This window comes from Anabas testudineus, chromosome 18, assembly GCF_900324465.2.
Source record: "Anabas testudineus chromosome 18, fAnaTes1.2, whole genome shotgun sequence".
In the NCBI taxonomy this organism is placed as follows: Eukaryota; Metazoa; Chordata; class Actinopteri; order Anabantiformes; family Anabantidae; genus Anabas; species Anabas testudineus.
This window is the reverse complement of record NC_046627.1, coordinates 17,369,763-17,382,643: the sequence shown is the minus strand read 5'-3', so window position 1 is coordinate 17,382,643 and position 12,881 is coordinate 17,369,763. Positions and strand designations below refer to the sequence as shown.

At 42.2% G+C, this 12,881-nt stretch overlaps 1 protein-coding gene across 1 annotated transcript; it reads left to right on the top strand.

Moving 5' to 3' along the window:
* Positions 1-9,914: 9,914 nt before the first annotated feature.
* Positions 9,915-12,881, top strand: LOC113157791 (G-protein coupled receptor 26-like). Its single transcript, XM_026353416.1, has 3 exons — positions 9,915-10,585; positions 10,704-10,817; positions 12,526-12,881. Exons 1-3 carry the CDS (start codon positions 9,915-9,917, stop codon positions 12,761-12,763), a joined length of 1,023 nt encoding a protein of 340 aa, XP_026209201.1. The 3' UTR covers positions 12,764-12,881.

Here is a 12,881-nt window from a genome sequence, read left to right as displayed (position 1 = left end):
TTCTGAGCAGTGAAAGAAATATATAAAATTCACAATATAAAAAAAACTTCTTTACTTAAAACCCTAATAAAGAAATAATGTATGTTCATGTATGTTATCTTGTTGCACAAAAACCTTTCCCTATCTGTGGTGATTTATCACAGTAGTTCAACATTCATTAAATATTTATGACCATTAACAGCTTACAGGACTGAGCTACGCTGTATCATTCTCATGGGATGAAGGTGCGTTCAGTTTTTGGAGTGACATCGCACCCGAGGATCATGTTAAGAACATTAAAGTGCTGTGAGCGTCCGTCTCCCCGAGATGAAAACAACTCGCCTTCTCACACTTGCTGAAGTGAAATGAGAAAATGCATTTGACCAACATGAGAGCAGCACAGCAGCTCTGATGTGGAGTGAAAACTGGGGGTTACCATAGAGGTGGACCAGGGAGGGAGTGTTGTTACCATGGGCGACGGGCCGAGATGACCCAGATGGCATAAAAGCAGCTGAGCCTATTGGACCACTGTGCTTTGACAGGTACACTTAGTCGGCGTGATATAATCCAGTAAAATGCAGCGACACCCCATCAAATCACTAATTGACTGTTCTGTGTTTAAATTATGCAGAAAAAATAAAATAGCATCAGTGTTTACCTTTTACACAGCCTCTCCAAACACTGTGCTGCATTAGCTGTGCACGTGTGTTTGCAACAGATACATGTGGCTGCACAGGAGAAGGCAAACATTGTGGAAACACAGATGTGACTGCTGCTGTGGTGTTTGTTCAATAAAAGGCGACCGCAGACGTTTGATAAAGATTTTATACAACTAACTTTGTCCTGTTTTTATGCTGTTAGCATGAAATAAAAAGTGAACTATGAGGCACGATGAGGAAATGTGATGTTAGTACTGCAGACTACTATAGTCTTATGCATTTAAACATGCAGGGGTACAGATGAGTACCAAACTGCATGGATAATTCATGTTTTGGTTTAACTGCTTTCACAGATTATCCTACCTTCATATTTAACATGATATCAAGTCACACAAACAGTAGCACACTTCTTTGTTTCAATTTCATGACCAGAATCCAAACAAGCATCTGCTTTTAAAATGGCTTTTCCATCAATCTAATCGCACTTTGACAGGAATGTTTAGCAGTCTTTGCTTTTAAAGACTTCCTCTGCTTCCCCAGAGAGGGTAAGAGTGGGCGATGCCGGCTCAAAATAGCTCTCACAAAGAAAGGATGAATCAATGTTGCACCTTATGCTTAATTAAAGATTAAAGAGAAATTGCTTGCTGGTGTGGAGGTTTCTCAAAGCCTCACTTTACTTTTCTGATTGGGGTTACGTAACACTTGTTAATACTGCATGGGCCACTCTAAAAACGTCATGACATCTGCCCCGGCGTTGAAGCATCAATTCTGCCACGCCGGGGCTGCAAAATGCGAAGCTTGTGCGCTGCCAACACATTGATAGTTTACTGATAAATTGGCTGCTCATAGCTGCTAAATCACTTGAATCACACCGATTTGTGAGAAATGCGAATTAATGATGAGACTCTGCATGAAAAGTTCTGAGAAGTGGACCTCCATTAGTCATAGGTTTGTTTGAAGCACTGGCAGATGGTTTTCTTGACTGAAGCACAGTGCTAATGCCATTCTGCAGAGCTCCCTGGTTTACATGCTAAAGAATCAAACGATTTATAGTAGTAGTACTTTTTGGCAGAGGAGCACACTTCCTACATCTTTGCACTGCACAATCCTCCTGTACACCTAACCTATGCTGGTCTTCGTGACTCATGCGACCTGTTTAGCACGAGTTGCCATATTGCAGCTCATGCTTGTTCTCTATGTTGAAGCAGCTGTTTCTGGATGGTGGCTGTTCTTGGGGAGTCTTGTCATTAAGACCGATGCGGTTGCAGTAAAGGTTAGATGAGGATGAGCGAGAGCGGAGGACAAACTGCTCCCATTGGGATTTAGCTTTCAGTCTGTGTTTTATGCTGAGAGAAAGAAGAAAATAGGCAGCTAGAGAGGACTGAGAGTCAATGCTGAGACTGTGTTTACTATGGCACAGGGCTGGAGCACAGGGTGACAACCTATGAAACTATAAGTAGATATCGTACATTCACTGGCGGTGGAGAAAATGTAAAGGTGGCAAAGCAACTTCATTCTTCTGTAGGTGTTAGTTTCCACAAACTAAAGATCCTCAGAGTCAGAGCTGATGCAAACAGATGGATATGTTTTGTGGATATATAATAAATAAATAAAGAAGAAAAAACCATAGTATCGCGGTTAACTCTTCCATAATTCTAACACAAGCCTGTTCAGCTGCTCAGCTTAAATAAAATGAAAAGAGAGACTCATTTTAATTTTCGTGGTTGCTCAGGTTGGAGGATTTGTTGACTCACGAAACGAGAGAAATGAAATGCTGCTGGTATTGGACGTAACACTGTGTCAGGTTGCAGATGAGTCAGCTGACATGATATGCTAATCGCTAATATGTGAGCACAGCTATTACACACTGTTTTATTACTCACTATTTATCGATTCTCGATGTTGCTTTTGTGTTTTTGGTTCTGCAGTCATCGTAAAACTTCTTTATACACACAAAGTATTATTTTACTGCTCATCATGTCCAAATAAAACCTGCTGCATGTTTAGAAATGCACCAATAACCCTTGTCCAATTTCTCAGGTTGAAAAAACAAGCAGGTTTCACCCAACAGCAGAAATGAATAACAATGAATCTTAGCCATTTAGCAGCTCTAATGCTCACCATGAAATCCATCTATGTCACTCAATAATGGTATAATGGCACAGTGTAATTGTAGAGGATCATTAAACTGTGGGGTTTTGTTATGGATGTCAGTGATGGGTTTATTATTGGTCACAGCGATGGATAATGTAGCTGCATCATACATATAGTACCCAATGCGGGGCACCATGTGGAGGGACTCCACTCTTACAGAGGGTGGTGCACAATATGTGGCACTGGTGAGCTGATCTTCTTCATTACTAGTGATCTTTAGGCGTTAACTTTTCCTTAGATGGTGAAGTTTTTCTAACTGACTGATAACCCCAACAAAACACTCTTAAATGATATTTTCCTCACACATACGCTCGAATACTTTCGTAACATGTTGCAGCTTCAGCGAGCACAGCTTTAAATATTTAGTGGTACACGGGTTGTATCTCAGAAAGCAGCTGTGATGTCTGCACAGCATCATTTCTGAAAGGCCCCGGCTGCTCATTACACCCTCCCTGTTAAGTAGCCTTTTCTTCATCACTGTACCTGCACGTTTTGTGAAGCTGTTGCAGGACCTGTAATGCTCCGTCACGTGCCTGCTGGCCTGCTCTGTCTGCCCACTGGAGCCCCGGCTGGCTTCAAAGCACTCCTGTCGCCTAACGATAATGAATGCAGTGTGTCTGCTCAATGCGCCCGGTGGCTCCCTGTCAATCTGCTCCACTCAGACTCAGGTTACACTCTGCTCTCTCCGCAAGAGAAACCGCTGCCAACAAAGACAGTTTTTCATGGTTTGTTCTCTCGCTGTGGTCACGAACCCTCTGCAACAATGTGTTTGTGGACTTGCGGTTCAAACGAAAGGAATGCTCTTTGAATCCTAGTCAAATGCTGCACTCAGCAGTTTCTAACAATGCTGAACTGTTCTTTGCCTTATCTTTCAACAAAGGCATCCAGGAATCATGTGTAATATATTCTCAAGCTTCATAAAGACAGTTTATGACTGTGTGAAAGGACTGATGAAGAAATCAATGAACAGGCTGGGCATAGCCTGCTAGATCATTAATAAAACACTAAAGGAGTCCTTTCAAATGTGGCTTTATGTGGTCTCTTCTCATTGGGTCAAAGCAGTCTATTTACGCTTCTTCCTCACCCCTGCCATCTCCCCGTGCACTCCTTTAGGTCTCCAGATAAAAGAGGGCTCGTTGTGAACAAAGCAAAAGGTTTGACAGGGCTTCGGACACCTGCGGAGGACCAAACCGTGCTGTTGCTCAGGTTCGAGAAAACAGAGGCTAAGGAAGGTGGGACAGACTGTTCGGTTACGGGAGAGATGAAAAGGGACGGCGAGCTTGTGATCGCCCACACGACTTGACCAACGTTTAAGTCACTTCATGTCTTTCTTTTGATGTCTGCTTAAAAAAGGCAGCAGAGGCTTCGTAATCTCCTTATGACAACAACAACGCCCCATGTTAAATGACATTTACATCCACATCCAGAGCGTGTGCTGCCAGAGATGGTGCGATAGCTTCTCAGACTGAGGTGTTGCTATGGGAACGTGACTCAACAAGTCTTCCTGCTTCACCTGTGGCAGGTTACACGGGGGCTCATGAAAGCTACTTCAGGCTCCTTTTGTTTGCCAACCAGCAGTGCTCGACCTCGGCTTTCAATATCATCTCACATTAGAAGCCTGGAAAAACAGAATGAAGCAGAATGAAATAAAATAATTAAAAAAGGCTTTTGTTCTTGAGGAGAGCGTCTTTATTTTCACAGCAGGTGTGTGTATTAACATGATTTGAGGGCATGAGTTGAGCTTGAGGAGAGTGAAATGTCACACAACATAACTCATACAATGCAGTTATAAGCTCATGATGAACTCTTGGTGTTTTATCATGTAATTAAGTAGAAAGATCATGTTTTACACTTTACATCTTTGCTTCATCCATATATTAATATATAAATGATGCACTAATTATCCATATATCAAGCCAATATGGCAAATGCTACCATAATATTTATCAATTATAAAAATCAGATCACCAGTTCATGAAGAATTACACATAATGTAACTCATGAATTGTTTTTGTAGAAATAAAACTGCAGTTGCTAATTAAAAGCATTTTAATTGAACAGATTTAATGTCTAACGTGCAACATGCATGCTGTAAATCCTGCAACCACCATACCCGCATGACAGATGTTTGTTTCCGTGTGGGGCTTCAGGTACGTCGCCATGCAGTCTGAGGAGTGTGCAGGAGGTCCATCTGTCGCCACACTATGAACCCTGAGCTGTCATTCACAGCAGGCCCATGTCTTTCTATCCTCGCTGGCTCTGTCCCAGCATGCAGCACCGGTGAAGGTAGAGTGCATCAGCAATAGGCACAACATGTGGTGCCAATTGTAGCAGAAAATGTAAGGTGGGTGCTATAGTACGATACTTTTGTTCAGCATTTTCATAAGAAAGATGGGTTGATTCTGCAGATGGGTTAGAATCACTGACCTGGAGATCAAATATTGATCTGTACATGGTGGATCAGTGGAGTATGAGTGTGAGCACAGCAGCCGCTAAAGGTTAATGACTTCTGACCTTGTTTCTAACCCTATTTGTGTCTCCATTCTGACACTGGCTTGCCCTATGACAATATGAACACGGTCTCAAATATTTACACCCTCAATCAGCTGGGAAACGTTAAATCGGGTCCACAAAAGTAGAAAAGAGCTTAGGTCACCCTGTGTGTGCAAACAACAGCCATTAAAGATGCAGCTTTGTAGCTGTGAGAGTCCTGTGGATATATGTGAAATAACCAGCAACATACAGGATCATATACACTTATGCACATATACAGTAACTGAGTCTTTACAAATATGCCCTTTACGTAATAACTTCCATACAATAGAATAAATAGCACATATATTATATATTTTTTAAAGATGGTGCAGGTTGTTGTCCATAAGTGCAGACTCCAAACACGTGATCACTTCCTGTACATTTCACAAAGAGCCAACAGAATCTAGACTCCTGCCAGATTTATATGAGGATCTGTTTATAGTTTGGCATCAGATGTATTGGTGTTGTGAATATTACACAGCATGGTTTTCTTCAGAGGGAAGGAACCCGATTGAACTATTCTGGCATTTTCTATATATACAGTGTACAGATAAAGACATTGAAGGTAGCGACAGTGTGTTGATTTTGTGCTCTCTGCAAACCTGCAGTCTGACTAAGCTATTTATATGCACACCTGGAAGCAACTGAGCAGAGAAACAGGTTGACAAAGCGTATGTTAAATTAGGACCATACGGTAGCTCTGCATGTTTTATGTCATTTTTCACAACATTGCAAATAGATTTTAAATGTATCACCTGCACCCCAGGCAGCTAGTGGTTTCATTAATTGAATTTGATTAAATTAACCTCACATTTTAATGTGGGTTATTCAACATGTTTCCCCATAAGTCCACAAATTATGTCTTCTAATGCTGTTTCCTGCCACCCAGTGCCCAAATAACTTTAACTCCATCATGAAAAAGTCAAATGAAAAACAGATGCGTACAGGACAGTAACGCAAATGATGCACAATTAGTAGTTGTAAAATGTGCAAAACACCTGACGTCTGATGAATCTTTCACACAATAAAGAGCAGTAAGGATCTGTGCACTGCTCGAGACTCTATTCCACAAACCTGTCCGGAGGCATCGTGTTACCCACGACTGTATCTTGTGCTGTGACTCTGGAACTAGACCTACACATCGCTGAGTTGTCTCTAATGCATGACCTGAGATCCTCCCCTCCTCCCTCCTGGCCTCAGGCTCTTCTCCGCACTCTTGGGACACTGTAAAGGTAGTGAGTTTAAAAAAGGAGCAGCACAGGAACAAGCTCCGAGTGACATCCTCGGTACCCTAAAAGCCGCGGGGGGATTGTGGTACTATGCTGAGATCACACTTTTTTTTTATCTAAGGCACAATTCTCTCGCTGCTTAAAGGTGATTGGGGATGTTGGTTTGTGTGAAGGTCAGATGCTGTTTTATAAGATCACTGGTTAAAGCTGAAAACTTTCTGTTCCATTGCTTGAAAACCACAAAAATGAATTGCTACCCTGAACTATGTTGATTTAATGGAGATTTAGATACATCTTGTTTCATCAGTGAGTAATCTGTTTGACTATTTTCACTGGTTGAAACATCTGCAAAATATGTATTTTGTTAAATTTTGATCAAACAACAACAACGTCCAATTAAATAAAAGCAGCCTATTCCTCCTAGAATTCAGCAAATAAATACAATTTGCACCTAAACCATTGTGTTGGTATTTCAACAATTAGTTTATACCCAAATGCCTGAAAAACCATCAGCTTCAGCTCTCCTTTAATTACTCTTAGCATGCTAAGATGCTAAGCTACTCCAATGTACTTTGGTGCAACATCAAGGTATTTATTCTTATTGCACCTACAGCCCACAGCTCTCTTATCCACTTCCTTTCTTTCCCTCTGTGCTTCACTGTGACTCATAATGAATTGCCATTTTTTGCATTGTGTCCAAACTCAGCGCTGAAGATCACTCTGTTAACCCTTTGTTCTCGTTACCTTATAAACCGATGCGCAGAGCATCTGCACAGCCACTCCAGGCTGAACGTAGGTCCATGAGGCTTTTTGGAGGATACCTAAAAACAACAGTGGCTGATTACTCAACTCACATAAAAGCATCCACTAAAAGCAATCTCATTTGTGGCTGTAACACTGTGTTCAGTGCTTCTCTGCGATTCCTCTGTTAGGTAATACACGGCGCTGGGAGTTATATTGGAGGTGACGTCCCATCAGACCTATAAATAGCGTTGCACTTTTCCTCCGTGAGCCCAGCTGTAGCTTTCTCCCAGGCATTTGATCGCTTGTTTTGTTGGGGACTGACATCACCCACTGCGCCTTTGTCTCTCTAACTCCTGCACACAAACACACGCACAGGAAAACACACACCTAGAAACACACTGGCACACACACCCTTAGAGCTGTAGCAGCTTCATTCCAGCTGTTTGTGAGAAAGACTCTCATCAGCTGCTCGGATGGTGATTGCGTCTACGAGATATCCCACCTCAGGCTTTCCCAAAACTATATTTAATGATGACTCACATGATAACTTTAAATGCTGCGAGTAAGACAGCGGGCCCAGAGCAAACGGAGTTCTTTGATACTGTTTCACTCTTAAGTAAATGAAACCGTGCACTTAATTGGAGGAAATGGGGATTCAGGCCCAGGCCTCATAACAAGTGGGAGTATGGACGACTGAAAACGAGAAGAGAGATGTACAAAAAACCCTGCAGGCTGTGTCTGGCCCCCGTGAGTCACTGTCTACACAAGCTTCCCCAGAACTGGGCATGACTCAGTGAATGAGCACTAACGTTTCTGGAGTGAGCTTCTGTTGCTGGCTACAGTAACAGTACTCTAATTTGGACCGGGTACAGTTTTAATGCTCAGTGTTTTATGGCATGAATCAACACAAGCAGCGATGGTTGGCACTTCCTAGAACACATTTTGGTGATACTTTCTAACTAGGCTCACTTTTTAATAGGTTATATGTTGTAACTAATGGTTTTAGTAATGCTAATAATCCATTTGACAGCGCTTTGTAGATCAGTTATAAGTCATAATAAGAAAAACCTTGGCACAGTGTTTGTCTGCTGCTACCACCTTATTTATGATAGTGTTTATATTATGGGTTATTAGTGGTTAATAAAACATCAACTAATGCATTATATGTTAGTTACTAGCCAATAATAGGAGGAAAACTCAAGGCTACCAGTTATACCATTATCATTATCATGGCCAAAGTCCATTAATTAACAACCTGAAGTGTAATTACAGATGTATTAGGAAACTTCTGAGGAATTTATTAATGGATAGTCAACATTTATAAATGCCATATTATGTGTTAGAAAACAAACCATTCATGACCCGAACCCTGCCACAGCTCCTCTTACAGGTGGCTTATTGGTCTGTAAAACACTACAAGTAAATGATTAAATTACAATAATAATAATAATAATGATGATGTAACACTCTTGTTTGTGTAAAATTGTTTACACAGCTCATTTTCCACTGCTGGAAAAGGCACAGACGGTCTTATTGGCTCCATGAATGTATGTCTGCCAACATCAGCATGCGACATAAGACACTGAACATAAAACAAACCAGGAGCTACAAGAATAAATGCAACTAATTACTAAGTTGTGGAAGTGACTTTTATTTTTTCTTTGGAAAAATAATAATTGTGTGTTATGCAGGAGTAGATCATTTAATTATTAAAATGTTCACTGTTAAATTTTAGATATTAGTATTAAAATCTCATTCAATTCTGTGTAATTCAAACTCATTTGATCCCACAAATAGCGGCACTCTCTTGTAACTACAGTCCTGTTGTTTATACATTTGCAGACCAGTCCCAAAATTATAATACTCCACACATCTCCTGTAGCCATGGAGCTATAAATAATTCATTTCAGGAACAGGATCTGTTTGCCCCCGTGTCTCACAGGCGCTTGTGTGCACCTGGTGCCATTTGGTCACGGCAGAAGCGTCTCCAATTCTCCAGGAGCACATCCCTGGATTTCTCTGCGCCCTCTGTATCCTCAGCTCCGCGTGTGTCTGAACTCTGCGGGATGACACAACTTTGGGTTCGTGCGCCAGTTTACGCGCAGAAACCAACCTTTACGCGCGTCAACAGTTGGGCAATCTCATGTGCAACTTTGGATGTTTTTGTGACCAGGACAACACGTCCCCATGGATGTGAGCGCGATGATCGTTTCACTCCATGCTGCTCAGCCCTCTGTTTCTGCCTGGTGAGAGGGCCGCCTGCGCATCTTTGAAACGATCGGAGCTGCTGTCACACACACACACACACACACTCTCTCTCTCTCTCTCTCACACACACACACACGCCCTGCTTTACTTTGCGGAGCTGCTGTCATCGGGTGATTATGGGAAATAACCGGTAAGTTGGAGGAGGGATGGTGGCGGCTGCTCGGTTCAGCACGCTGGACAGCGCTCGCGTAAAACAGGAGAGGACGGAGGCGCGCGGGCGCACGAGGATTTAATTGAAATGAATGTGGAGGAGCTGCTGGAGAGACGGGGGACCATGGTGGATTGGAAGTGTTTATTATCGGCAGCAGGCGCAGGTAACCTGAGAGCGGACTTCCCGGAGTGAGACATGGACTTGGCTGAAATCATTGTCGCTTTGTTCATCGTCGTTGTCGCGGTCGTCTCGCTCTTGTCCAACTTGTTGGTGCTGCTATGTTTCGTGCACAGCACCGAGATACGCCGCCAGGTGCCCGGTGTCTTCACCATGAACCTGTCCTTCTGCAACATACTCATCACTGTTTTGAACATGCCGGCCACTTTGGTGGGGATTATCAGGAACCAGCAGCCTTTCGCGGATTGCATCTGCCACACGGTGAGCTTTCTGGAGACGTTTCTGACCGCGAACACCATGTTGAGCATGGCAGCGCTCAGCATAGACCGGTGGATAGCGGTGGTCTTCCCGCTCAGCTACTCCACTAAAATGCGCTACAAGGACGCGCTGATCATGGTGTGCTACTCCTGGCTCCACTCCTTCACCTTCTCCCTGACGGCGCTGCTCTTCTCCTGGGTCGACTACAGCGACGTTTACGCGTCCTGCACCTTGCAGCCGAGCCGGGAAGGCAGCGACAGGATTAAGTTTACAATCTTCACTGTCGTTTTCCACGCCACTAGTTTCATACTCTCCCTGCTCATCTTGTGTTTCACCTACTTGAAGGTGTTGAAAGTCGCCAGGTTTCACTGCAAGAGGATCGACATCATCACCATGCAGACGCTTTTCCTGCTGGTGGACATTCACCCGAGGTAGTTCACCCTATGCGTTCCTACTTTCTAAACATGTTTTCCCACAGACATTAAAAGCTGTCATTTATAGTCTTGTTGCTATTTTTGCTAAATACTAAACGTCCTTTGCTGTTTCCAGCGTGAAACAGAGATGTTTAGCTGAGCAAAAGAGGAGAAAGCAGAGAGCCACAAAGAAGATCAGCATCTTCATCGGCTCATTCATCATCTGCTTTGCTCCTTATGTCATCACAAGGTAAGTTGAATTAGTAAGTAGTAGTCATTTAATTTACTGCAAAACATTTGTACAAATCTTTCAAAACAATTGATCTTATATCATAAGACAGTTTGAGCAGGAACCTTGTGTTTAATCTGAATATAATTACCATATAACGGTATCACTGCAAACTGTAGATGAGAGATTTTGATCTCTCTCATTATGACAATTCAACAACAAACCGCACAACCACACCACAGCACTGTACTTTATGTCCTTACCTGACACCACACTGCTTATTTTAACCTGACACCCTGAGAGCAAACTGGTAGCCTAAAGGTTTTTGCTTATGCTATGACCTTTGTTGCAAGTCACTCTTTCTCACTCTATATATACCAATACCAATAAAAACTAAAATAAAAAATACATAACTTAATAAAACTTAAATTGCTTTGAATTGTTATAATGTCTCTGAACCGTGACACGGCTCTTCAGTTACTTGTAAACATGTGGCCTGCTCTGCTGCTTCCAGTGAAATACAGACAAACTACTGTACGCGCAGTACAGACAACACAAAGTGGCTCCCGGAGAATAGAAGACACGCTTCAAAGGCCCACAAAAAAACACTTGTTAGCCAGATGTGACGCTGATGATCCATCAGTGTGATATCTGCGGTACGCGCACACACATGGGAGGGAAAGAGAAGACACATTAACAGGGAAAACATGTCTGAGTAATTGGAGCAACCTCCTGACCAAGTCTGCCCACTGCGAGTAGCCTGGGAAGACAAAACATGTAATTATGGTAATTTCTGTGTGTGTCATCAGTTCTGCTCTTAAATTAGGGTTTAAACACATCATCTGGCAGTGAAAATGTAATACCCTTTGAACATATATCTGTATATTTCATAACATTACAGTACCTTCATTAAGGGACAGTAGATAAATTATTGTGATCTGAATTCAGGGCTGAACGTCAGGGTTCCTCTTGAACCGATGAAAGCTATGGAAGATTAAAAGTGCCTGAACAAAAAAACTAATCAAACAAAGACACACAGCTAAATATTATTTACACTGTTGTTTTAAAAGTGTGAGATAATTGGAAACAAAGGGATCAATTAGCCTTTTAAATTAACTTTATTAGCAAACACAATATGCTACTGTTTGCTGATGATGTTGGTGTTTCCAGCTACGGTGGTCATGATGTTATAAAAGCTTTTCTTTCTAAAACAAGGACATTTCACAGTAATCACAAAGTTTAGAACACCAGTAAATGTATGAAACACACATTAAAGCCAAAAAGATGAATAATTGTTGTTCAAACTTTTGTTTTAACATAAAAATACATATCACAATGGGCCATTTATTTCACGTCATATGTATACCGCTTCCAAAAAATGTGTTTTTATTGTAAAAACTTTGGTGACAGTATTTTAAACTGGTGGTTAGTGGAGCAACAGCTTATTAAATATTCCAGCTAGTCAGTTTTTAACAATGACTGTGTGCAGCACAGAGGATGGCTAAAACAAACTGTACATCTTTAAAATATTCACTACTAATTGTTCCAAAAGTTTTCCTCTTTAAACTCTCTCTCTCTTTTGATCTCTCTTTTTGATTCTCTAATCTCATAAAGGCTCTACTGTCTCGGTTTCACCTAATCATGACAATAACATTTAAAGAAAGCTCTAAATGGCACTTTTGACCAAAATGTACTTTGTTTAGTCATGTTTCTGCTGCCACCCCTTCAGGTTGGCTGAACTTCTACCTTTCGTGGACATCAACCGCCACTGGGGAATCATCAGTAAGTGCCTGACATACAGCAAGGCTGCGTCCGACCCCTTCGCCTACTCCCTCCTACGTCAGCAGTACAGGAAGGTCCTGGTGACTGTCGTCAACAGGCTGCTCCGTCGTGACCTGTACCCCTCGTCTGGCCATAACAGCTCTTTAGATACAGAAAACGACTACTGTCTCCAGAGGATCAGCTAATGGCAAGCGAACGGACATGACAGATACCCACCACAGGCCAAAAATAAGGGTTGCCTCTTGGAAGAAGGAGGTGGGTGGAGGAAAAGAACGAGGAACGAGACAGGGAGGACAGGATATT